Source organism: Lissotriton helveticus, chromosome 7 (assembly GCF_964261635.1).
Source record: "Lissotriton helveticus chromosome 7, aLisHel1.1, whole genome shotgun sequence".
In the NCBI taxonomy this organism is placed as follows: domain Eukaryota; kingdom Metazoa; phylum Chordata; class Amphibia; order Caudata; family Salamandridae; genus Lissotriton; species Lissotriton helveticus.
In genome coordinates, this window is record NC_136068.1 from 537,183,907 (window position 1) to 537,210,316 (window position 26,410).

At 49.9% G+C, this 26,410-nt stretch overlaps 1 protein-coding gene across 1 annotated transcript in view; it reads right to left on the reverse strand.

Annotated features, from left to right (window-relative positions):
* LOC144768725 (transmembrane protease serine 9-like) overlaps positions 1-26,410 on the reverse strand; it is a 1,077,753-nt gene that overhangs the window by 377,874 nt on the left and 673,469 nt on the right. Inside the window, exon 7 of the mRNA XM_078652600.1 lies at positions 22,796-22,958. Coding sequence (XP_078508726.1) covers positions 22,796-22,958 — 163 coding nt within the window. The remainder of the gene's footprint in view (positions 1-22,795; positions 22,959-26,410) is intronic.

A 26,410-nucleotide genomic window follows, 5' to 3' on the forward strand; every position in this document is an offset into this window, starting at 1 on the left:
TGCTCTAGGCCTGCATTAAGTAGGCCCTGGGGTGGGCGGGACTCCTGCTTGTTGGAAGATCAGTGAGCATGAAAACCTGTGCAGCGGCAGTTAGGGGTGGGCGGAATTTGCGAAACTGACTTTCGTAAACTATCGCGAAATTGCGCAAAATCTCCACGAGCATGTGGAACCTTCGCGAAGATGCGGAGATTGCTTTTCCCGCCCGTTCCTGATGTGTTTTTGCGTGCTCACGGGGAAATGTACCTCTAACTTGCCAATGCGGTCTCTAATGGGCGCGGCCATCTTGCTCGCGATGCTTATTTCCTCTTCCGGGTCGAATGGCGTGTTCGCGGTTACAAACTCACACGGGATAGTGCAACCGGTTACCAACAATCCAACATCTTGTGGCGCACGCGAACGGATAGGAAAACTCGTCGGTGAACTCAGGGACCCGGTAAGTCGCTACCGCGTGCGCAAGAACGCATTTTTAAAGTGCGAACAAGAAAAAACTTCAGTTTCGCGGCAGATTGCGAACGTTTTGACATTTTCGCCCTCTCCGCGGAACTCAAAAATTTCAAAATATTGCAAATTCCGCAAGCGTAAGGAAATTTACCGCCCAGGCCAAGCGGCAGTGTCATTTGGTCAAATGGTAGCAACTGGATCAAGCACGAGGCTACAGACAAGTGGCAGGCTAGGTGTACGAGTGGCTACAAGTGTGGTTGTGCTGTGGCCTGCACTAAATAGGTCTTGAGGTGGGCAGGGCTTCGGGTGGTGGTAAGAATTGTGAGCGGGAAAACCCATCCAGGAAGAAACGGGCAGGGTCCGTGTCCCTTGGTCAAACAGTGGCAACTGGATCAGTCTGGAACAAGCAAGAATTGGAGGCCACTGGCAAGTGGCAGGCTAGAGGCCCAGGTGCTTACTAATGTGGTCATGCTGCAGGCAGCATTAAGTAGGTACGAGGGTAGAAGGGACGTCTGTTAGTGGGAAGACTAGTCAGCATGAAAACCTGAGCAACTGCAGTGTTACTTGGTCAAACAGCAGTAACAGGATCAGGCAGAAACAAGCAGGAACTGGAGGCCATATGCAAGTGGAAGGCTACTAGGTGCCCAGGTGCCTACTTGTGCGGTTGCACTACGGCCTGCATTAAGTAGATCCTGGGGCTGGCAGGACTCCTGATGGTGGGAAGATCAGTGAGTGGGAATACCTGTGGAGGATGTGTCATTTGGTCAAATGGTAGCAACTGGATCAAGCAGAACTGGAGGCCTCATGCAAGTGGCAAGCTAGGTGTCCAAGGGCCTACTAGTGTGGTTGTGTTGCAGCCTGCATTAAGTTGGTCCTGGGGTGCGCAGTGCTTCTGTTGGAGTCCTGAGATGCGCAGGGCTTCTGTTGGAGGAAAGAAAGGTTAGCAGGGAAACCTGTCCAGGAAGACCCGGCAGGGCGGTGTTACTTGGTCAAACTGCAGCACCTGCGTCAGGCTGGAACAAGCAGGAATTGGAGGCCACTGGCAAGTGGCAGGCTAGCTGCCCAGGTGCCTACTACTGCGGTTGCGCTGTGGCCTGCAGAATGTAGATCCTGACGTGGGTGCGTCTTTTGTTGACGGGAAGGATGGTGAGAGGGAAATCCTGGGCAGCGGCGGTGTCACTTGGTGAAACAGTGGCAAATGGATCAAGCTGGACAGGAACTGGGGTCCAAAGGCAAGTAGCAGGCTAGGTGACCAGTCCCCTACTGGTGGGTTGTGCTGCAGGCTGCATAAAGTAGGTCCTGTGATAGGCGGGGCTTTTGGTGGCGGGAAGATCAGTGAGCAGGAAAACCCTGGCAACTGCAGTGTCACTTGGTCGAATGGCAGCAACTGGATCAGGCTGGAACAAGCAACAATTAGAGGCCATAGGTGAGTAGCAGGCTAGGTGTGCAGGTGTCTACTTGTGCAGTCACGCTATGGCCTGTATTAGGTAGGTCCTGTGGTGGGCAGGACTCCTGCTGGTGGGAAGATCAGTGAGGGGTAAAACCTGTGAAGCGGCAGCGTCATTTGCTCAAATGGTAGCAACAAGATCAAGCAGGAACAGGAGCAAAAGACACACAATTGATGGACGGAATGCAGAACAAATCAAAACACTCACCCCCAGTCAAGAGATCTGGGTTAAATCCATCATTATTTTGCTCACCATGCCACCCCAGTTTAGACCTGGCCATATGCAAATCAGTCTTGACTCTGTGCCTCATGGGAATAGTCCAGCCCGAATTGCTTAGACAGGTCCTCCCTGGACCGGAAATAAGCATCCTAGGACCAGTTTCGGGGTTTCACCCCTCTTCAGCCAGGACAGCTTGAATCCAGTGGCACAGTGAGCCCGGGACCTACGTCTGGACATACCCAGCGCACTTAGGGCGAGAAAGCAAAAGACACCCAAAAACAACAGTTGATGGACAGAATGCAGACCAATGTCAAAGATTCACCCCAGTACAGAGATCTGTGCCGAAATCCATCGTTTTTTTGCTCACCATGCAGGTTCAGTTTGAACCCAGCCATATGCAAATCAGTCTTGACCCTGTGCCTCATGGGAACAGTAGAGCCCGAACTGCCAAGCCAGGTCCTCCCTGGACTGGAAACAAGCATCCTAGGACCGGTTTTGGGGTTTCACCCCTCTTCAGCCAGGATAGCTTGATTCCAGTGGCATGGAGAGCACGGGACCCATGTCTGGGCATATCCTTCATACTCATGGTGACAAATGCAAAAACAAAAGTTGATAGACAAAATGCAGAACAATGTCATACTTTCACCCCAGTACGGAAATCTGGCCACAGGCAAGTGGCAGGCTTGGTGCCCAAGTGCCTACTAACGTGGTCATGCAGTGGCCTGCATTAAGTAGGTCCTGAGGTGGGCAGGGTTTCTGTTGATGGAAGGAATGGTGAGTGGGAAAATCTGTCAGGGGCAGTGTAAATTGGTAAAAAGGGGGCAACTGTGTCAGGCTGGAACAAGCAAGAATTGGAGGCCACTTGCAAGAGGCAGACTAGATGCACAGGTGCCTACTAGTGCGCTCACGCTGTGGCCTGCATAAAGTAGGTCCTGGGGTGGGTGCAGCTTCTGTTGGTAGGAGGGACGGTTTCTGGGAAACCTCAGAAAATGTCTCATAACAACGTGAAGCATTACATCGCGTGGTTTTACAACGCGGTCTTTACAATGACGACTTGCTCTAGATGGCGCACTAGACTTAGGAATAGTGTAATTTACTATTCCAACTGCAGTGTGTGCAACAGTAGGGAAGGTATTGGAATAGTAAATGATACTATTCCTTAATTTAGATCGCCATCTAGAGCAAGTCATTGTAACAACTTGCATTGTAATAATACTGCATTGTAACAAAGCAGTCGTTGTAACGACCGCGTTGTAAAGGTAACGCGATCTGATGACCGCGTTGTAGAGGTTGTTTCCCAAACCTGGGCAGCGGCTGTGTCACTTGGTGAAACAGAGGAAATTGATCAGGCTGGACAGGAACAGGAGGCCAAAGGCAAGTAGCAGGCTAGGTGCCCATTCACCTACTAGTGTGGTAGTGCTGCAGGCTGCATTAAGTAGGTCCTGGGCTATGCAGGGCTTCTGTTGGTGGGAAGAACAGTAAGCAGGATAAACCCAGGCAACTGCAGTATCACTTGGTCAAGCGGTTTCAACTGGATCAAGCTGAAACAAGCAGGAACTGAAGGCCTCCGACAAGTGGTCAGCTAGGTGCCCAAGTGATTTTATTCCCTCATGCACAATGTGCCTCTCCATTCATGTTTCCTTCTATACCTTTGTACGTTTGCATGGCTGGCCTGTCCTCCCACCTCCTTCTGTCTTTGCTAGTACACCCATAATCAGGCAAGTGAGTCATCTCCCCACTTTCCAGGTTCATAATTTGGGCCTTCACGACCATTTTAGTTATACTGCCCTCACCAACATTTTAGTACATGTGCAACCGCAAGTCGAATCAAGCCCCAGATCACACTCACACATACCTGTTCATTTTTCAAAACGCAGACATAAGGCATGACGCAGCATGATAGGGATAGGCCGGGTTGGAACAGTGCTGGTGTCGCGTCGCACCCGTGACACGACTTTAGCACTGCGCCAACCTTACACCAGCTTACAGATGCAACACGCATCTGCCTATCGGATGTATGACATTACAACGCATGCTTTTACCACGCATGCTGTTACAACGCAGTTTTTACAACGCATGCTGTTACAACGCATAGCGCTTTGGGGTGCTGGATAGTGAATAGTTTAATTTACTATTCCAACTCCAGTCCCCGTGGATAGTAGGGAAGGTGTTGGATAGTAAATTAAAACTATTCCCTATCCTAGAGTGCCCCCCAGTGCAATGCGTTGTAATGGTTTTCGTTGTAAAGGATGTTCCCCTGCCTATCGGTGCGCCACAGACGCTTTGTAAATGCTGCGCATCCGTCGTGACGCAAGGGTAGTTTTGCATGTCGCAAGTTTTCTGGCGCATCCCTGTTGATTTGCAGAGATGCGCCAGACCTTGCAAATCTGCCCCTTTGATTGCAGGTGCCATCGGATGTGTGCAGTACCATTTGAAGAGGCCCAATAATGTTCTTAAAGAGTAAACTCAAACAATATTCAGCAATATAATGAAAAGGAATGCAGCCCAGAGTAATTGGCAACACTGATATTAATGTATTCATTCGACCCATAGATTTTTTAATTGAGAAGTTTCCACTGAACCATGTTGTTCTGGTCACACTGGGCTTTAAGTTCATGTATAACCTGAAGTGTGGCCTCTTCCATGTGCATTAACTTCGACATCTTCTTTCTTAGGCACAACACACAGTTCACAACATCATGTTTGAGAGCCCTCAATTTATATTTGCAGTCCTTCTTCGACAAACGAGTAACCTTTGGACTGTTTGAAAGAACAAAAGTTCTCTTAGCTTGAAATTGAAGCAATTCTGTAACACTCTTGATAGGCTGATGGATGACCTACATAGACTTTTTCTTTGGGATTTGCCCTAATTACACACATCCTGCGCTTCAGTGGCATATTAAAGGCACCACATCATTGGCCTTTGAGTATAGCACAATATAGAGACCTTAAATACATTAAATTCTTGTCCCTCAGGGGTGTCATTTACATGGATCAAAACAATATGTTTTCCTCTACTATGGAGATGTCATTTCTTCTGGAGCTCCAACTCAGTGAAAACACTGTATGAGGCCAACCTACAGGTGCAGGAGTGGTACCCAAACGCCCACTTAAAACAGAGGGGGTCCCCTAATTCTAACGTAGGTAGAGAATGGCAGGGGAAATCAGAAATACAAGCAAGAAAGAAGTCTCTACCTGTGTGCTTCTATACATGCAAACGTCACTGATAAGCGAAACGCTAGCAACTCAGGGCCAGAAAGTGATCAGAAGACACAAATAAATAGAAATGTCAAAAGGTTTATTCTAGTTGGTAATCAATATATCCAATATAATTTGCTAAAACACACTTACACGTCAAGCAATATCAGACATCCAACAGTAAACTATTTATGTACAGATGAGCAAAGTCCCCAAAGCTTTCAACAGTTTGTTCAAGAGATATTGTCCTCTTTAACAGAGAAATTGATGAAACACATTGAAAAACAAGGATTTAAGAATGTGAATATACAATTGATCAATCAAATGAGAAATACAATTTGTATAAATGAACAGATGAACATTTTTCGTAATTTGGGGGATTGTTCAGCCAAAAAGTTCCAACTTTCTCATCCAGTGCCTGGTGGGGTGATCCACAGTAACATGCATATCCCTGTTCTTTGAAGTTCCATGAAAGACCATGGAATCAACAATGTTTATCAATAAGGCCTTGAATAGCAACTCGAGATTTGACAGCATGACCAGGAAGTCTGGACTGTCATCCTGCCTGCTACTTTGAATTAAAAATATTGTAGAGCAAAATGTAGTCTGAGAAAAGTTTGTCAAAAATGCAACCTCCTGAAAAATAGAATGAAAAAAGTTGTGGCAAAAACAATCATGGAAAAATTGCATGTGTCATATGGCAAAGGTAAGTCTACTTGGAGCTGGGGCAAGGGGTTTCCTCATGCTAAAGGAGATACAGGAGTATTTACAGTGATTTTAAAAGAAGCCTGGGTATTAGTAAAGGTTTTCTAGGATTCGCGGCAGGGTATCGTTATGTTGTAGTACAGAGTTAATAGGATTCGGGATAGTAGAGTTAAGGGGTAGTTTGGAGCTTCTAGGGTTCAGGGAATAGTAGCATTAAGGGGTAGCAGAGGGGTTTAGTGTTCAAAATGGGTATAAATAGAGTTAAGAACAGGTAGAATAAAGGGAAAGTAGGCTTTTTTGGGGGTTCAGGGTTTGAGTTTTGTTAACCCCTTCGCTACTAGGCCTTTTCCCCCTGTGCTAAGCCTTTTATTGGCTATTTGGGGTAGTTCACGCTTAGGGCCCTGTAACTTTTGGACCACATAAGGTACCCATGCCAAATTTTCGTCTTTTTCTTCCAACACAATTGAAATTTTAAAGATACCCAGGGTTTTTTGATTCCCCTGGAAGGGACCCAGATATTAGCCAAAACACGGCTAAATTTTGTTTTATTGGAGAAAAATGAGAAAAAAGGGCTGCAGATGAAAGTGTCTGTTTTTTCCCTGCAAATAGTATTAACAAAGGGTTTCTGGTGCCATTTTCCCAGATTTCAGGGACTGACAGACGTTTGTATGAAAACCAACATTTTTCACACAGTTTTGGCATTTAACTGGGACATAGCCTATTCTTGCTATTTTTTGTGCTTTCAACCTTCTTCCAGTTAATGGTAAAAAAGGGTATAAAAGCAATGACGTATCCTGAAAATCTATACATTTCTGGAAAGTAGAACATTCTAAATTCATCAAGGGGTCATTTGTGTAGATCCATTAAGGTTTTGTTATAGAAACTAACAGTTGAAAATAGAAAAAATTGAAAATGAGTTACAAAAAACAACCATTTGTGCCAACGTTTTCATCTGTAACTTCTTCTAAGTACGACAGACTTTTAAAATCAATATACCGTTACATTTGCTAGACCCTTCTGGTTGTGGGTATATATAGGAATGGTAGGTTCACTAAGAACCTGAGGAACCCAGAGACAATAACTCAGCAGCATTTTGCAATGTATTTTTATTGAGTAACGGGTATATAGAAATGTATTTGGGAACATATAAACAGGGAATACTTGGTATGAAAGAAACCTATGTATTTCTGAAAAGGGAACAAAATATAGAGTTTAGAAACAGTAGCTAATTGCACATCTCCTCATTTGTGGGTACCCATACCAGCATGTGAATTATATGCTTGCACATTTGTCATATCAGGCCCCACCCCTTCCTGCACCACTGACAAATGCATCTCCTGGCACATTGTAAGTTGGGGAATTAAGTCCCCTTGAATTCTGAGGGTCCCTGGGGGCCACCTAGCCCACCAGGTACCTCCAGTAGTGCCACAGAGCTGCATTGCAGAGTGCTGTAAAAAGGGGGCGTGGCCTTGGACCACCTCCCTGCAATGCAGCTCCCTGGCGCATACTGGAAGTACCTGGTGGGCTAGTTGGCCCCCGTGGACCCTCAGTATTCAAGGAGAAATAATTCCCCAACTTACAATGTGCCGTGGGGTGCGTTTGCAGAGTGCTGCAGGGAGGGGGCGGGGCCTCCGGCACAATGCCGGCTTTTTTTGTTTTTCAGAAGGGGACTGTGTGGCCCCCCTTCTTTTTCCTTTTTTGTGGCCCTGGGGACCCCATCTCTAGGTCCTTACCCCGTATTTAAAAAAACTGGAAGGGGCGCGTGGCATCCCCACCCGAGGCCAATTTCGGGCCCCAGGAGGCTGTAGCGACAAGGAGAACCAACATAGAACAAGCGCTTAAGCGACATGAAATGCAAACAGCAGTCAGACCAGAGTGCGCAGCAATTCAGTCATTGTCACTGAGGTGGTCAGCCGCGGTGGCCTGAGAGTGAGTAGGCGAAGAGCGATGTGACCTGTCCAATTTCTTAGCAAAGGCCAGAGCTTCTTTAGGATCTGGAAAGATGAGCGTTTTGGAACCCTGACTGACACGCAGTTTCGCAGGATATGCCAATGAGTAGGAAACCTCATGCTTTCGAAGTATCCGCTTTGAAGGGAGGAATTCACGGCGAGCTGCCTGGACCACGATGGTGTAATCGGGATAAAACTAATGGGAGTTTCCCTGGTGGTAAATTTCGCTCTTCTCCCTTGCCGCCCGGAGAATGGCATCACGGTCTCTAAAGTTCAGGATGTTGGCGATGATGGGGCGAGCTGGCAGGCCAGGTCCAGGATGAGGGCCGAGGGAGCGGTGAGCCCGCTTGACAATGAAGACAGAGAAGAGGATGTCGCCAAAGAGTTCTCTGACAAAGTCCTCCATTCAAGAAATATTGGTGGATTCGGACACTCCTGTGATGCGGAGGTTGCTTATGCGGGAGCGCACCTCCAAGTCTTTATTTTCATTCCAAATGAGGTCAAGTACTTTGTCCATTTGTAAAATATTTTGACGATCTTGAGTTGCGGCATCCTAAGCATCAGAGACCCTAGTTTCGACATGCAGAAGATGGACATCATGTGAGTCAACTCGGGCCTTGACAGTGTCCAGGCGGGCTGACAACCGATCGAGCTAGGCCTCAATACTCGGGTCCATGGATTTGACGTCGAGCATGATTGCCTTTAGTTCATCTTCATGTGTGGGCGCCGCCTCCGTGAGGGCAGTACACCATCCTGGTGCATCGGAAGGTGCTGGATGAAAGCGATCTTAGGCTGCTTAGGGTCAGTTCTCCCCATGGCTGGCAGAAGCAGGTGGGAGGCTTGGCCAGAGAACAGAGGGGAGGCAAGGGCGAAAGAAGATGATGACAGGAGGTGTTGCAGGTTGATAGTGGACGAAAAGCAGCCAGGCCAAATGCAAGGATGGTGAAAGAGCCGCAAATAACACCCACTGTAGTGTAGTTCCTATATTCCCAATAGGCTCTGCGCATTGGAATAATATATCCTATAGATTAGACGTAGGACTGAGGTCTACTAGGTCTCTATTGAATATATTAAACTTAATTGTGATTGCCAGCTAGCTCAGAGGTCACTAGAAACTTTCTCGAATTCACAAGAAGGGATTAGTTTCTGACAACCGCATCAACATGACAACTTTCTTTCCCCAAGATAAAACTGATCATCAGAGTTCTGGAAACAATAAATAGATATTTCACTCAGTCAATCGTGCATGCTTTGTTTCACCGGAGGCGCAGAGAAATAGAGAGACAGGCGTTTTCAATAAAAAGGTTTTATTGAACAGTCTTCTTTCACAAGCATAAGAAATTAACTGCTACAATCATAAAACTGGTTGTAAAATATAATGCATACAGTATAAAGAGTAGGATAAAATAATACTGTAAGAGCATTGTATGGTTCCTAAACCATAGATAAATACATACATAAATAAGAGAGTCTAAAAGTACTCAACTGGTGCTTCTAAAGTACGCCTACCCCGATGTACCTAACCTATGCTTAGGAAGAGGGAAGAAGTAAGTCAGGTGTAGCATAAATGTAGTATTCTTTTGCCAAGAATCTTCTCCAAGATTTCTCTTAGGGTCTAATCAGCTCTGTACCTTAGTCTGGAATGAAGAAGGTCAGGCTCAGGACTCGATTTCCCAGCAACCCGCAAGGGTAACCTGGAAACACTGGAACTGGATTTCTCGGCAGGAGAAAAGACAGCGTCTCTTTCAGTGCGTCTGCTGGAGGGTCGACTTCCTTCAGCACTTGCTGTAGCAGGATGCGTCGGGCAAGTAGATAGTCGAACTGCTCCAAACCATTGTGTGTTTGCTAAGGCAAGTGTGGGCATATTTATACCTTGAAGTTGGCCAGTTTGACATAAAGGTGGACATAATAACATCATTAAAGACTCTTGGTTCTTTGAAAACTTCATGAGTTCTTGGACAAGTCAGTTCTCGAGCAAGGGAAAGTCCCTAGCTGCTGAAGCCGAGTTTTCAAAGAAATCGTTGTAGATTTTCGGAACTAGTGGACGTAACCCTGCCGTATTTGGACTGCATGAGCTATGACTAAATATGATTATGAATCTTATGCCTATATAAGGACATAGTGATTTATACCTATATATGGGCATGAATCGGGAAATTTACAATAGTGTCCTCAAATGGTTCACAACACCCCAATACAGGCGGACAGGGGCAGATGATCGCTGGGTCCGCGGGTGCAGCAGGAATTGGCAGGACCTGGCGCAGGTTGTGCCCTCTTACCTGGCAAGATGGCAGAGTAACAGAGGCCGACACAGCAGCCGCAGCAGAGTCCCACGGGGGTCGAGCCACTCCCAGTTTCGAAGGAAGGTGGGTGCCAAACAAATCCAGGTGTCCCAGCCGAAGACAGCAAGGGAGGCAGCGCAATGAACAGCATAAGTCCTACAGCGATGGGCTGGAAATGCAGGAGCCAGATGTCGCCCAGTGTAGTGTGGCCTAGGGTTCAGTCATCAGGGTCTAGTTGGCATAAAGGATGACACAACTGTGGGGGTGAAGCAGCGGGGAGACAGGTGGGCAGGCAGCACACAGCGTGGGGCCAGCGTCGTGGGTCAGTTGACAGGGATGTAGCAGGGCTGTCCCCACAGCAGTGAGGAGTGGGGAGGCCCTGCGGTATAGCGTGCACACCCCAACCCTGCCGCAGAACCCCCACAGAGGTAGCACTTGACACGAAAGTTCAGATGCAGAGGGCTGTAGGGCACCAGGACAGTGGGCGGTGTAGCACACAACTAGATGTCCAGGGGATGAGGGGCCTGCACAGAAAGGCGCAAGAGCCAGTTCATAGAAACAGGAGGATCGGAATGACCGCAGGATACGTTACCGGGCGTGGATCGTCAGGTAGGCAGTTGTGGCGAGTGGAGCCTGGATGCGAGTGGCCTAGTGGAGCGCAGGCCAAGTAGCCGTGTGCTGGCCAAGGTGGTGCAGCAGATAGCAGGTAGGAGGAGGCTGAATGGAAGGCAGAGGGTGCCAGGCAGCTGCAGCAGAACGTCAGGGTGAGCTAAGGGCCGCGACAGCATAGAGCCAAGCGTGGTAGGGAGTCGCAGGGAGCACGCCACCCCGTCACCAGCCCGGGCACAAAGGGCCACTGCAGCAGGAGCCAGGGATCAGGAAAATGGCACCCGCGCCGCAGGAAGGCCCGGAACGGGCTGTGTGGCGCGCGTGCCCCCAATCCCGCCACAAGAAGCCCCAGTGGCAGCGGCACACACCGGCTCCAGCAGTCCGGGATCACAGGCAGTCTTCCGGCCAGCCCTCCAGGCACAAGGGGCCACAGCAGCAATGTAGCAGGAAGGCCAGGCATCACCATCGTCACTGGGGGCCGAGAGTTGCATTGGATAATGCCCCAGGGTGAGGTGAGTTAGGATTGTGGGGTGCAGGATTCTTGTGGATTTCTGGCTTGGCAGGCAGAGCCCACTTAAAATGTGGCCATTCAAAATAAGTAGCAACTTCAATTCTAAAAGAGACAAGGAGTCAATCAATGTCACTGTGTAGTGTCACCACAGTTATCTTGGAAAAGAAATGCGCTTAGGAAGGTACAGCAAATCAACCTCCACACTAAAGCTCTGACTGGTCTTTGCGCTCTATTTTCTGGGTCACACAAAAAATTCAAAAAACAAGAAAATAGCTCGCTAACCGGCCAACAAGAAAATACTGTTGCTGTCTGTGCATAGAATATTGAGGGCCTTTCTGCAAAGAGGGATGATAAGGATGTTTTTATCCTTTATCAGATTTCAAATAGTGCTCCAGCAAGAGACATGGGCTCAAGGAGAAATTGATCTCCCAGCTTATTTATGCTTCACCAAACCGGCAATTGAAACAGATATATGGGGGCAACGCTGCAGGGGGACCAGCACTGTACATATCAGTGGATCTTGACATCACAACTGAAAAGTAAAGATAGATCACCCAAACACACAGGCAACAAAGGTTTGGTCCAACCACTCATTCAATCTATCACCCTTGTTGACACTATGGGGCACATTAGGATGGCGGGCGGATTTTGTCCACCCGCCATCCCGAATCTGAAAGGGACCGCCCGCCATAAGGGCGGGAGTCCCGTGGGGGACATTAGGATGCACCCGCCACAGTGGCGGGCGCATCCCGCATGTTTAGCATTGCGGCGCGTGGGCGGTGCTAAAAGCACCGCCCGCCGCAATGCTAAAAATGCACATCATGCAGTTCAATGCACAACGTGACAGGCACCGCTCGGTGCCTGCCACGTTGTGTATTGAAATCTATGGTACCCCCCCATGTGCAACCCCTACCCCCCAGAATCCCTAGGGGCCCACAACGGGCCCCGCAAGTGATTTCCGCCTGCCTTTCCGTGGCGGCATTGCGGCCACAGAAAGGCATGTCCTCGCCATTATGCTAATATGGATGGCGGTGCCTCCCAGACACCGCCACCATGTTAGCAGCTTTTCCGCCCAATCCGGGCAGAAAACCAGCGGACGGTCTTTCCGCCCGCCGAGCTCCCCTCGCCATGGTAATGTGACGGGGGAGTATTCAGTGCGGGCAGAGGTTTTCTGCGGGCGGATCGCCACCGCCTAAAGGGCCTGTCACTCAAGCCCCTCCTACAAGTTATGACAGCCAAACATTTCCCATCTTTGACATATGGTGTGGAGATTTTGAGAGCGATGGCCGTTAACACTATAGACAATCTCGTGGTAGGGGCATATCGTTGCCTATTTAATCTATATTCCTTTTCTGCAGCCACCAATCTTTTCTGTGTGGTCCCGGAGAACTACACCATCCAGCCTGCCTCACGCTTGGGGGACACCACTGAAGGCAATTTAAGCACCCGCACTCAAGAACCAGCGAAGACTCCCACAGCGGGGATTCCTTTTCCACTGCCACCTATCTTTTCCGTGTGGTCCCGGAGGACTACACCATCCAGCCTGCCTCACGCTTGGGGGGATACAGCTGAGGCAATTTGAGCAGCCGCACTCAAGACCCAGCGCAGACTCCCGCAGCACGGGTTCCACTTTTGCTGCCACCGATCTTTTCTGTGTGGTCCCAGAGAACTACGCCATCCAGCCTGCTTCACGCTTCGGGGATACAGCTGAAGGCAATTTGGGCAGCCGCGCTCAAGAACCAGCACAGACTCCAGCAGCGTGGGTTCCTTTTCCTCTGCCACAGATCTTTTCCGTGTGGTCCCGGAGGACTACACCATCCAGCCTGCCTCACGCTTGGGGGACACAGCTGAAGGCAATTTGGACAGCTGCGCTCAAGAACCAGTGCAGACTCCCGCAACGCGGGACGCGCACGCGGACTGCGCCCGGACAAAGCCCGGACCAAGGGCGGGCCCGTCTGAGCCCGTCAGAGAGCCAAACATTTCCCATCTTTGACATATCGTGTGGAGATTTTGAGAGCGACAGCCGTTAAAAATATAGACAATCTCGTGGTAGGGGCATACTGTTGCCTATTTAATCTATCACAGCAGGCTTTGCCAGCACAAATCCGACTAGGGGTTGGCCTAAGAAGACAACATTTAAGTAGTTCAGGGGCATATTTGAAATGTTGTCATAAGCTAAGAAACAATAATAACTCCAACCTTATGACAGTCGTTTGGAGGCTATAAGTGATCGGAAATATTTTACTGCTTATGAATATTTTAATTTGGCCATATCTACTTTTAATTCAGAAAAATTATGAGCCCTATCCCTTTCAAAATCTGCATTTAACAGAGTGATTAATGGGAGTAGTATCAAAGTATCATCACTACTGGTCAGAGTGGTGCAAGAGAAAATGTCTCACGCATGGATGGTAATTGTAACTTATGGTCAATTAAAACCCCAAAGCTCCTAAGACTCTGACTTGCCTATCTCCAATTTCATAGTCACCTTCCAGCGTGGAAAAGACTGAGTAAGACAACGGCATGTCGCCTCTGTAATTACGGTAGAGAAGACATTTGTCACATAGTTTGTAGCAGCCCAGCTTTAATAGCTGAATGTAAAAGCCTGCTAAATGCAAACTTCAATCAATATGCTGTTCGTACATGCCATTAAGCAGAAATAGCAGGTTTGCTGGGTGAAGATGTATGATTTACTGGAACAATTTTAAAGTTTGTTGGTATTGTAGTGGGTAAGCTAGCTAAATGTGCACAGTAAGGGTCTTTTGCTCCATACCATATTATCATGTTATCAATTTAGGAATGATTGTTCAGAAGGAGAGACAATCCAAGTAAGAGTCTGGCTAGCTTATTTACATAGGAGTACTAGAATAAAGTGAAAAAATAAAAGCTTAGTAATTGTAAAGTTATGAGACGAGTTTACAAATAGCACATTGTACTTTAAATCCCTCGTATGATGTTATCTCCCTTCACCTAATTCAGGTAAATGAAAAGAAAAGGGGCCACAAGTTTCCAGGCAGGCCATACCATAGTAACAAATTGTGTTCCCTCTTGAAATGAGATAGCTCACAGAGTGTAGTATGATTAATAACTAATAGAGGGAGTAGGACACACTGCACAATACAGAGGAAATAGTAGGTGGAACATGCCCCTCTCAATAGCACTTGGTCAGTATATTCTCAGGTGGTGTAAAATCATGAATTAATTGTTTTAAACTTAGGAATAATTTGAAAAAGTTTTAAATTTGCATTTTTTATAAGGCTATTATTTTATGATTTTATGTACGAAATGAGGAAGATGTGTTACATTGTAAGTTTTTATTAAATGAACATTCTTGACTAACTTAAGTAACCACTGTTGCTTTAATTCACGAATTTCTGTGAAAACCTGATGATGAAGGAACCTCAATTTAACTTCTGATAACAATATATGAAGACTTCATATATTCATATATGAAGACTTCATTACGAGTTGCATGATACTGGTGGGATGCAGACGGGGCGTGGCTTAGCAAGCCACGATGGCGGCTGTGTTCTGCTGAGGCTCCGCGATCGGGCTAGCATCTTGCCCAGTTCCAGCGATCGCCGGGAGCCTCAACCTCCAGATTCGTCACCCGGGGTGCCCGCACTTCAAGCGGCAACCCCCTGGTGTGGTGTGGATCCTGCTACTGTGAGGGATCTCCAGCGACACCTCCCGCCGGAGCCGTGCGCCGAGCTACGAAAATGGCGGTCGCGGCTCCGCTCCATTGATGCCTGTGCCACTGTGCACCTGTGTCACCCAATCGGTGGCCCTGAGCGGTGCGGCCGGCCGGCCGCCACAGAGATCCGGGCTGAGAGGTGCGACCAGCCCCGTGGGGTGAAGCCACGACCGGGCTCCCTACCAAAGCCGCACGTTCAGGCGCAAGATGGCAACCGCAGCTCCGAAGCTCCACATCACCGGCGCCCCATCCCAGACGGGAGTTTGACCCGACTTCTACATCGACCCCGCCTACCACCGAGGATCGGCTGCTCCCGCGTTCGCGCCTGCCTCGCGGCGCCGGACCCTCCTGACGACCGCAGCTCGACTAGGCGGTGAGTGCCTGCCCCCCCCGGGGATTCCAGCTCCAGTGCCCCGGCGGCCCCCCACACTCTCCTGGACTCATCGGAGGACACCCGCCTCTACACCCCCTGGGCGGGCAGACTGAGACCTTCCTGGGCCCACGAGCGGCTTTCCGGGTCGTGGCGCCTGACCCCAACATGGCGCCTGCGAGGACCCAGGCACCGGGCTCGGTGCGTGCTGCCACATCCCCGCTCTGAGAGCGGCGGCGCCCCCGGATAGGCGGCGACCACCCGCCACACCGAGGACAACCCACCGCCGCGCCCGGACCTCTAGGACCCTGCCGCTTGACTCCTGGCCCTGGCGACCGGTGAATAGACTAATCTGAGCGCCAGACAGAAGGACAGGAACCTGCCGCCTCCACACAGCATCATCGTGGATGGGGAGGGGGCCCCTACCTCCGGAGAGACTCATCGAGAGGGCCGAAGATCCGGTCCTTGTGTGTCCGTGGATGCGCACATAACTCCTTACTACGCCACTGAACCCACCAACGGCTGCGATCCGCCGGCACACTTCGGATCTGGGACCCCCCCGGCTTCGACTCCCCCAGGATCCTGAACAGCCGGGTGAGTGGAGCTGCCTGGCCACGTCTGGGCATCTATTGTCTTCGCTGTTGGCACCCTTCTGCTGCTCTGCGTCACGCTGGGGCGTGATCGCTGAACGGGCGGGCCCCCTAACCACCCCCGCACCAACGGAGTCTACGTGACCAACCCCCGCCGGGTTGTTGTCTGCCCCAGCGAACTGATATTTGATGGCCCGCTGCCCCCTGAACACACTGCGATAAGGGGCCCTTCCCGTCGGCCCCATGGGGAAACCGAGAGGCCAGCAGGTGACCGCCGTCCCCGAAACGGCCCCTGAGAACATGCCGCAAACACGGGCCTGGACGCAAGTCAACACACCACCCACTGATCCCACATTGTCAGCTAAACTAGACCAGGTACTGGCAGCTATAGAACTATCCTGACTCTCAATGGAGGAACGGTTGGGTGTCCTGACGACAGACATCAGCCTGATCCGCGATGACCATCGTAAGCTGGCGGACAGGGTGAAGGAGGGGGAGCAGATTGTGGCCGCGCTACAACCCAAGGTGAAAACTCAGGTGACGGACATGCAGGAGGTCCTACGCCGCATGGCGGCCCTCGAGGAACGTGCGGTTGATTTGGAGGGACGCTCGAGGCGATGCAACATCCGCGTCCTGGGTCTGCCAGAAGGAATTGAGAACTCAGATCCCCTGACCTACATGGAGTCATGGACCAGCTCATTCACCCCCGAATCGGAGCGCTTGGCATTCTTCTCTATTGAAAGAGCCCACAGGGTCCCCGCCCGGGAACCTAAGCCGGGTCTCCCTCCACGTCCCATGCTAGCTAAGTTCCTGCACTTCCGAGACCGCGATGCAGTGCTTCGGGCAGCCCGGGCGGTGGGTCCCCTACAGGTGGAGGACCAACAGGTCATGGTGTTCCCAGACTATGCCCGAGAAGTCCAACAGCAGAGGTCTGCCTTCCTGGACGTTAAAAGACGCCTCCGTGCGAATGATATCCAATACTCCTTACTGTTCCCGGCCCGCCTCAAGGTGCTACACAAAGGAAAGGCCTTATTCTTCACCACTGCGGATGAGGCACAGGATTGGGCTGAGTTCCACTGTCCGCTGATCCCCAAAACCGGGCCACACCGGGAACACACCAACAATTCACGTCGATCCAGGAGACGGAACTCAAAACGTACCCAGACGGGCTCATCCAAAAGCCAAGCATCCTCCACCTCGGGCTCACCCGATCTAACGCAAATCATGCGAGAGAGACGAGACGCCTTGAAGGCGGTGACTGAACTACACCTCTCTCCCCTTGCACCGGACCTAGAACGTCAACCGCACCTGTTCATCCCTGAGAAGGACCGAGACAGCGATGGCACGATGTCGGGGTTTGGCCCAATCTCTTCCCCTCTCATTATCGCACACACGGTGGACGCTACCCTGGCTGGACAACCTGGCACCTCTACCTGATGAGCGGAATGACACTTACTGTATCCTCTTTTCTTGATTGCTCTATATGCTGTTTGTGAGCCAAAGCTATATAACCAGTTACCTGTGTGCGCTCGCATGCGATAGGCACTTCTCCTACAAAAGCCCGATCTGCGCACAAGCCCAGCGGTAACACATGCTGCCACCCCCGCAGAATTCCGTTATATTTCTCCCCTAGTGGGACACTAGTTTGGATATGCCACCCTCGGTGATATATCCCCTGTATTGGGACTGTTTCCCACCCTTGATTATGCCTGTTTTTACTCCCGACACTTCCCCCGCCATACCTATGGAAGCATGGCGCGCAGAGGCGAACACGAGACACATGACCACACTGTCCTCGGGTACTGCAGGAGGGCCCCGCTCGCACGCACGATCCCTTAGTAATGACGGCTCCACGCTCGGACGTTAATGTCCTCACACTAAATGTACGGGGCCTCCACGCGCCCAGTAAACGCTACTCCGTCTACTCCTACATAAAGCGCATGACAGCCAGTGTTGCCCTTTTACAAGAGACACATATTAATGCTACTGAATTAGGCCGATTACAGGCCAAATGGCGGAGGACCCTTTGTGCCACGACATACTCGGCATTTGCGCGCGGCGCCTTAATATGGGTTAGGCCAGGAACCCCCTTCCGAGCACTCAGACGGGTGGTGGACAAGGAAGGCAGATATGCACTACTAGAGGGACTCTTAGATGGACAGGGGATCCTCCTGGGTAGCATTTACGCCCCTAATACTGAGCAGGATAAATTTTGGGATCACCTTACAGGAGTATTGGCCCAGTTCACTACCGTTCCTTGGGTCTTAGGGGGTGACTACAACTGCACGTTGGACCCTACCTTGGACCGCTCACACCCCCCCCTGCACGTTCCCCAGTCCCCCGGCAAGCGGAGCTGTTCAGAGCGTGGACCACGCACTGGGCGCTTACTGACGCGTGGCAACACTTATATCCTCAGGCCCGCATTTACTCATTCCACTCGATACCCCACAACCTCCGGGTCCGCCTGGACAGATTCTTATGCTCTGCACCGATCCTACCTAAACTAGTCTCTTTGGACTACCTGGGTCGGATCATCTCGGACCATGACGCCCACATAGTGTGCCTGACCTGGCGCCCCCGCACCCACCCGTCCCCACTTGGCGACTCCCTACGGACTGTCTGACCGACCTGGTGTTTAGAGACTCACACAAAAACAGCATACAAGATTACTTTTCACACAACACGAACACGGCATCATCGGCGCTGGTGGAATGGGACGCGTTTAAAGTAGTGGCACGGGGGGAATGCATCAAACAGATTGCAGGGGTTAGCCGCACATTGGAGCAGACACTCTCAGCCACGGAACGGCGTTTAGCTGCACTCACTAAACGAACCGATGACTCGGGAGAACACGCCGCGCTCATTGCCGAGGCGAAGTCAACATACCAGGCGGCCTGCGCTGATCTCATGAAATATAATTTCAGGGCCTATGCCACCAGAGTCCATAAAGACAGGGACAAAACGGGAGCGCTACTAGCCTGGATGGCGAGACAAGACACCGAGATCAAACCGATCACGGACATCATCAACCTGGAGTGTGTGATAGTGCAATCTCAAGCTGAGATCCTCCTGGCGTTCCAACGCTATTACGCTAAGGTGTACGGGGCCCCACCCCAATTCTCTCCGGCATTCGTGGACCACTTCCTCGATCCACTGTCGTTGCCCACGATATCGACGTTGACAAACGTGCGCTCGATGTTAAAATAACACCCTAGGATATCACCCAAACACTGCGTGCCTTGTCTCGTAACAAAGCCCCAGGCCTAGACGGCTTCCCGCTAGAATACTACTTGACGTTTTCCCCCCTAGTGGTCCCTCGCCTGACTCAGGTGTTTGCGACGGCCCTTGATCTAGGAGTGTTACCCTGTTCATTGCGAGAATCAGTGATCGTTACCTTCCCCAAACCACACAGAGACCCACACCACATGGGTTCGTATCGCCCCATCACACTCCTATCGGCGGACTGTAAGGTCCTTGGGAAGATACTGGCTGACAGATACGCCAAGGTCATATGCTCGCTGATTCACCCCGACCAATGCGGCTTCGTTCCGGGGAGAAACACCTCACAGAACATTCGCCGAGTCTTCCATGTCCAGGACCAGGTACAGGACAGATTCCCTCGCGCCGCCTGCCTCATCTTAGATCTAGAGAAGGCGTTCGACATCCTCACCTGGCCGTACCTTTTCTCGGTCCTACACCGTCTCAACGTTGGCCCGACACTCACGGCATACACCCGCCTTCTATACACCGATCTGACGACGTGCGTCCGGATTGGGAAACACATTTCGCCTGCATTTGAGGTGCGGCGAGGCACAAGACAGGGGTGCCCCCTGTCACCTCTTCTTTTTGCCCTAGCCGTTGAACCGCTAGCGATCAGACTGTGTCAGGAGGTAATGCACTGGGGCATCCCGCTTGCGGACGTCACACACTGCGTCTCTATGTACGCAGATGACCTCCTCATCTATGTCCGGGACATCGAAGTTGACCTTACCCCCATAGGGGTGACGCTCACTGAGTTCGTGGATGCCTCGGGACTCCGAGTGAACTGGGACAAGTCCACGATTTACCCCTTCCGCCCGGAATTGCCACCCCGTGATGTTCAGCTGGGGACTCACAGACTCTCATGGTCCGGGGAGGCCCCCCGGTACCTCGGTGTCCGTCTATATCACTCTCCGACCGACATCTTCGACGGTAATCACCGTAGAGCGCTAGCTAGCCTTCGCCCGACTGTTGCCTTCTGGACCAAGCTCCCACTAGCCCCGATAGGGCGGATAGCCCTGGCTAAAATGGTGATGCTCCCCCGGCTCCTCTATCATTTTGCTAACCTAGCAGTGGTGCCACCTCGATCCTTTTTCCGAGACCTCAACTCTCTCCTGGGCAACCTTATATGGGGCTCGGGTCGACACAGAGTGGCCCTGAAAACCCTCCAACTCCCCACAACGCAGGGCGGGCTCAGAGCTCCCTCCTTTGAATCCTATTTCCTGGCGGCGCAGCTCCAATGGCTGTCGTATTGGACGGCGGACCGACATACCCGGGAGGCTAACACCCCAACCGGCAGAATCACGACCCCGGAGCTCACCCGTCTTCTCCTCCCGGGCACCAAACCACGAAGTACATACCCCCTCCAAGTCGTGATAGCGCGCCGATGCATGATGCGGATCCACCGGATGTCCCCCGGGAGGACCCCGTACTCCCCGTTACTACCGCTGGTTTGCTGCCCCAGACGGGAATCCTATTTCTCGGCTCCTATGCTTGCCGAATGGACGCACTGCGACATCACGGACATGGAGTCGCTCTTTGAGGAGGGTCAGCTGAAATCGATCGCCTGGCTAACCGCTGAGTTTGCGCTCCCCCCAAGGCCAATTCCTCAGATGCCAACAGCTGCTTGAGGGTTTCTGTCCTCACCATAATCTCCAAGCCGGCGAGCCTGACACGCATCCAGTTATACAGACTATCCTGCATATGGGAACGGGACGCCACTTAGTCGCCTGGCTATATAAATCGATCCGAGAACTCTCGAACGCCCCCCTAGCGACCCTACGGGCCGCATGGGAGGAAGACATCGGGCGCGCATTACATGATTCAGAGTGGACCAAAGCGCTTGAGGCCCCGAAACGGGTCTCTAGGAACGCCCGTTTCAAAAACATCCAATACTACATAATACACAGGGCATACCTCACACCGGCGCGACTGCAAAAGTTTTATCCCACAACACAATTCCTATGCCCCCGATGTCACTCCCCCGACGCAGATTTCCGCCACATGTTTTGGAGCTGCCCCGACCTCCAAACCCTATAGCAGACAGTACATGGCACACTGAAAGATCTCACAGGCCTCGCAACCCTAGCCTCCTGGGAATCCAGCGCACTAGCCATTTTTCACATCCCTAAACAGGTCCCGGCACACAGACGCTTTGTATCCTTAGCGCTGCTACTGGCGAACAGATGTATAGCTATGCATTGGCGATCTCTGGAAGGTCCCCCCATAGCAGCATGGACAGGGGCAGTCTGTAAGTGGGCGGCGGCTGAAGAAGATGCCCTTCGGGAGGAGGAGGCCAGGGGCGCACGTAAACATCCCATCTCTATGGAATGGGCTATCCTCCTCCATGGCTTCCGGCAGTCCTTGCGCACTGATGACCCGCCTACGCCTGCAACCCCCCTCCCCCCAACACAGACCCCGACTATTTTCCCTCCCCGCCCGCCCACTTGACCGAGCCCACAATCCTTCGCTGATGCCAATCTGCTGGTGCCGGACTCCGGTACTCCACGCCCCCTAGCCAACACCCCGCCCCCATGTCGGCCATCCCGCTACCCGCATGCAAGGGGCCCCCCCACCCTCTGGCCGCTCTACCTCACTATGTGCGAATACTATGGACCCCCTTGCCACCCAACGCACGTCACCCGTCTCCTTCTGCTATGCTCTTGCTACCGCCTACATGCTCCCTCCCACAGTTCCGTCCCCCCAGTTACCTGGCACCACCGCTATGCGAACTATACAGACCCCAATGCAACGATGTCTACGGCGGGGACTCACAAGTCTATTGTTAATCTTCTTTCTCCCTTGCGGAGTTTGTTTCTTGTATCCTAGCCTGAATACTTGTTTGATTGGTCTGTAATGTTCGGTGGATGAAATGCCAAATTACACAGGTTTATGTACAGAAAAGTTGCGCGACCGGCTGGCCACGGCTGAATGTTGACGCCACGCCAGCAGATGATCTACTCTGTACTCATGCTTGATGATGCAACAATAAAAACAAATTTAAAAACAAAAAAAAAACTGGTGGGATGCAAACCTCACACCTATAATTACCAGTACTGTGTGGTAAAACCCCGCCAATATTGTGCAATTATGAGTGTAACTCCATGGAATCAGCAATACTAAACTGCACTTCATTCCCAATTCCATAGGGTTTAACACTCACTTTTACCACCTGCTCTGAGCAGTTGGTAAATGGGAGCAGGATTTTCTTTGCGAGGCAGTGGTGGATAAAGCCAGCGTGTGGTGTAATCTCCTTCCCTGAAAAGGAGGGCAGGTGGGGCAGGGAAATGAGGCCTTGCTGCTGTGCAGCTGAAGCCCAATGCAATTTTTACCGGCGGTTTTTGCTGGCCAGTAAAATCATGTCTGGTGTTCCCACGTCCCGGAGAAACGTGTGTGAAAACACTGGGCCATTAATGATCAGTGGAGTGGAATGATATATAGGAATACTGCACGAATGACTCTTAATAAATATGGTGCAATTACCTAATGAATGATTACAGTGCCAGAGTGAAAAGACTTACCTAGAAAAGCAGTGAGCTGCAGAGACCACCCACTGGTTGGTTATGAGAGACCCTCCACAGATATGATTACCATTTTTCTCTAAGCTGATCTGCCAGGGCCATGACCCTTCCTGGGCATCTTGTCCTCCAACAATTCGATTTGAAATTGTAGGATGTCCACACACTAGAAAAGAGAACATAACAATGTGTGCATGCATTTAAGAAAGACATTGATGCAAATTGTACCTTGCTATAAAGCACTGGTACAAAAAGTGACAAAAATCGGTCAAAACTCTTTACCTGGAAAGATGGTCTAATTCCACACAGAAATACTGACACACAGTATTAGATGTCCTTTTGGGCTCCTTTGGTGGGAACAAACACAAGCTACACCTAAACACTGATGTGCAATGCAGACTGGTTGATGCTGACTATCAACACTCTTACTTGATGCTGAAAGTAGAAGAAGGAGGAGACAAACAACCCTCCTTTCTAAAAGGCAGTGGGTAATAAATGTCACAATCCTTGCCCAAAGCAGTATTACAAAGGTCTGCCCAATCCTAGGGCAACGCGATACTAAAGGGGATGATGGATGGAGTGTTTGAACAAATCAAACACTCACCCCCAGTCAACTGATCTGGGTTTAATCCATCACCATTCTTTAGCTCCCTCAGCCACCCCAGTTCAGACATGGCCATATGCAAATCAGTCTGACCCTGTGCCTCATGGAACAGTCCAGCCCGAACTGCCAAGCCATGTCTTCCCTGGACCGGAAACAAGTAACTGTTGTTTTTGCATTTGTCATCCCGAGTGGGACGGGTATGCTCAGACGTGAGTCCCGTGCTCTCCACACCACTGGAGTCAAGCTATCCTGGCAGAAGACGGCTGATAGCCAGAAACCGGTCCTAGGATGCTTGATTCTGGTCCAAGGAAGACATGGCTTGGCAGTTCGGGCTGGACTGTTCCCATGAGGCACAGGGTCAAGGCTGATTTGCATATGGCCTTGTCTGAATTGGGGTGGTGTGGTGAGAAAAAAAACGATGGATTTAGGCCCAGATCTCTGTACTGGGGTGAATGTATGACATTGTTCTGCATTCTGTCCATCAACTGTTGTTTTTGCAATCCTAGGGCAAGGCAGGGCAATCCAAACTTAGAATGCTCATGATGAAGTTGGGGCCAACAAACAACCCTTTCCTATTCAGCAATGCGGAGAAACAAATAGTTTCCTCTCTTTCTTAAAATGGGGGTGGGAGGGTGAGAGCAAAGATCACCCCTTCCACTAGTTATTCCAAAGTCCACACTATCCTTGGCAAAGGAGCCTACAAACACCTTGTCCCCCCTGACCAAGGTTGCGGCAATTAAACAACCCCATTTACAGGAGGAGGTAGCAAACCTAGATCTCTTCCTTCGAGCATATAGGGGATGTATGACGGAAAAACGCTAGCTATTTCAACGCGTGCCGTTACATTGCAGTCGTTACAACGACTGCAATGTTACCACGCTATGCCATTAGAAGCAAAGTCTTTACATCGACTTGCGCTAGATGGCGTGCTAACATAAAAAAAGTGTAATTTACTATTCCAACTCCAGTCCACTTAACAGTAGAGAAGGTGTTGTGATAGTAAAGTACACTATTTGTAATGTTAGCACGCCCTCTAGCGCAAGTCGATGTAAAGACTTGCGTTGTAATGGCATAGCGTGGTTACATCGCGGTCGTTGTAACGACCGCGTTGTAACAGCATTGCGGTGTAGTGACCGCGTTGTTAACGATGTTTCCCTGCTAGGGGACAAATAAACACACCCACCTCTGGTCAGGAAAGGTGGCATGAAATACCTGCTAAGTCCTTGGGCAACACCACCAAATACCCCTTGCTATTCTACAAGGTCCAGGGCAAAGCAGGACACTCCCAGTGTTGGGTCACACCTGCATTCCTCAGGACCTTTCTGATCCCAATAACGTATTGCCCTCTGTACCTACATTTAGGTATCCCTGGACCCTGTGGTTTCCAGAGGGAGGGTCACCCTCAGTAATTCACATCGGTTAATCGAGTTTATTTGTGATCATGCTAAAACTGGAAAGTAAATGGGAGAGCCCACCTGTAGTCAAACTTTCGTCAAGGGTGGTGCTCTGCCAGGAAATTGTCCAGTTACCTTCACGGCGGTAACTGGACAATTGTCTTGCAGAGTACCAACACTGTGGACATTTGAAATATGGCAGAAACATGTCGACATTTTGGCAGTAAGGAGGGGTGAAGGAACTCCTTATTCTTTCCTGTCACCCCCATCCTTCACATTTTTAGACCTAGCCGGTGGGTCCAGGAATAAATTGTTCAGCAGGGACACCAGAGTACTAGTTTTAACCTTCACTGCACTTCTCTTTCGGTAATCCCAGAAAAATATTTGTATGTAATACGCTTTCTGTTAGTATTGTCTGCGGGGGTGTATGGGTGGGATCACTGAAAAAATATCGACTGACAGAATATCGACTAGCAAAAATATCGAGGAAAAAATATCGACAGACAAAATATCGAGTTTGTATCTACAAACAGGTAATTACAAAAATATCGAGTACAAAATATCGTTTACAAAAATATAGTTTTAAAAAATATCGACTTTATTAAAAACAGTGTTAAATTAAATTAAAATTAAAAATTAATTACTAAAATATACTTAAAAATACTTAAATTAACTTATAATAATTAAATAATTAATGAAAGTTATAAAAACAAATTTTTACAATCATATTTGTTAAAACATATATCTATATTTACATAATATAATTAAATAATATCCAATATTATTACCGTACAATAGCATAAGTGTAAAAAATAATATTCCCACTCCACAGAGTGCAACTGTAGGGAAAGCGTTGGATAGCGTAGAGGTAAAAATTACTATTCCCACTCCAGTGGGTGCAACAGTAGGGAAAGCGTTGGATAGCGTAGGGGTTAAAATCACTATTCCCACTCCAGTGAGTGCAACAGTAGGGAAAGTGTTGGATAGCGTAGGGGTAGCAATTACTATTCCCACTCCAAAGAGTGCAACAGTAGGGAAAGCGTTGGATAGCGTAGAGGTAAAAATTACTATTCCCACTCCAGTGGGTGCAACAGTAGGGAAAGTGTTGGATAGCGTAGGGGTTAAATTCACTATTCCCACTCCAGTGAGTGCAACAGTAGGGAAAGTGTTGGATAGCGTAGGGGTAGCAATTACTATTCCCAATCCAAAGAGTGCAACAGTAGGGAAAGCGTTGGATAGCGTAGAGGTAAAAATTACTATTCCCACTCCAGTGGGTGCAACAGTAGGGAAAGCGTTGGATAGCGTAGGGGTTAAAATTACTATTCCCACTCCAGTGAGTGCAACAGTAGGGAAAGTGTTGGATAGCGTAAGGGTAAAAATTACTATTCCCACTCCAAAGAGTGCAACAGTAGGGAAAGCGTTGGATAGCGTAGGGGTAAAAATTACTATTCCCACTCCAAAGAGTGCAACAGTAGGGAAAGCGTTGGATAGCGTAGGGGTTTAAATTACTATTCCCACTCCAAAGAGTGCAACAGTAGGGAAAGCGTTGGATAGCGTAGAGGTAAAAATGACTATTCCCACTTCAGTGAGTGCAACAGTAGGGAAAGCGTTGGATAGCGT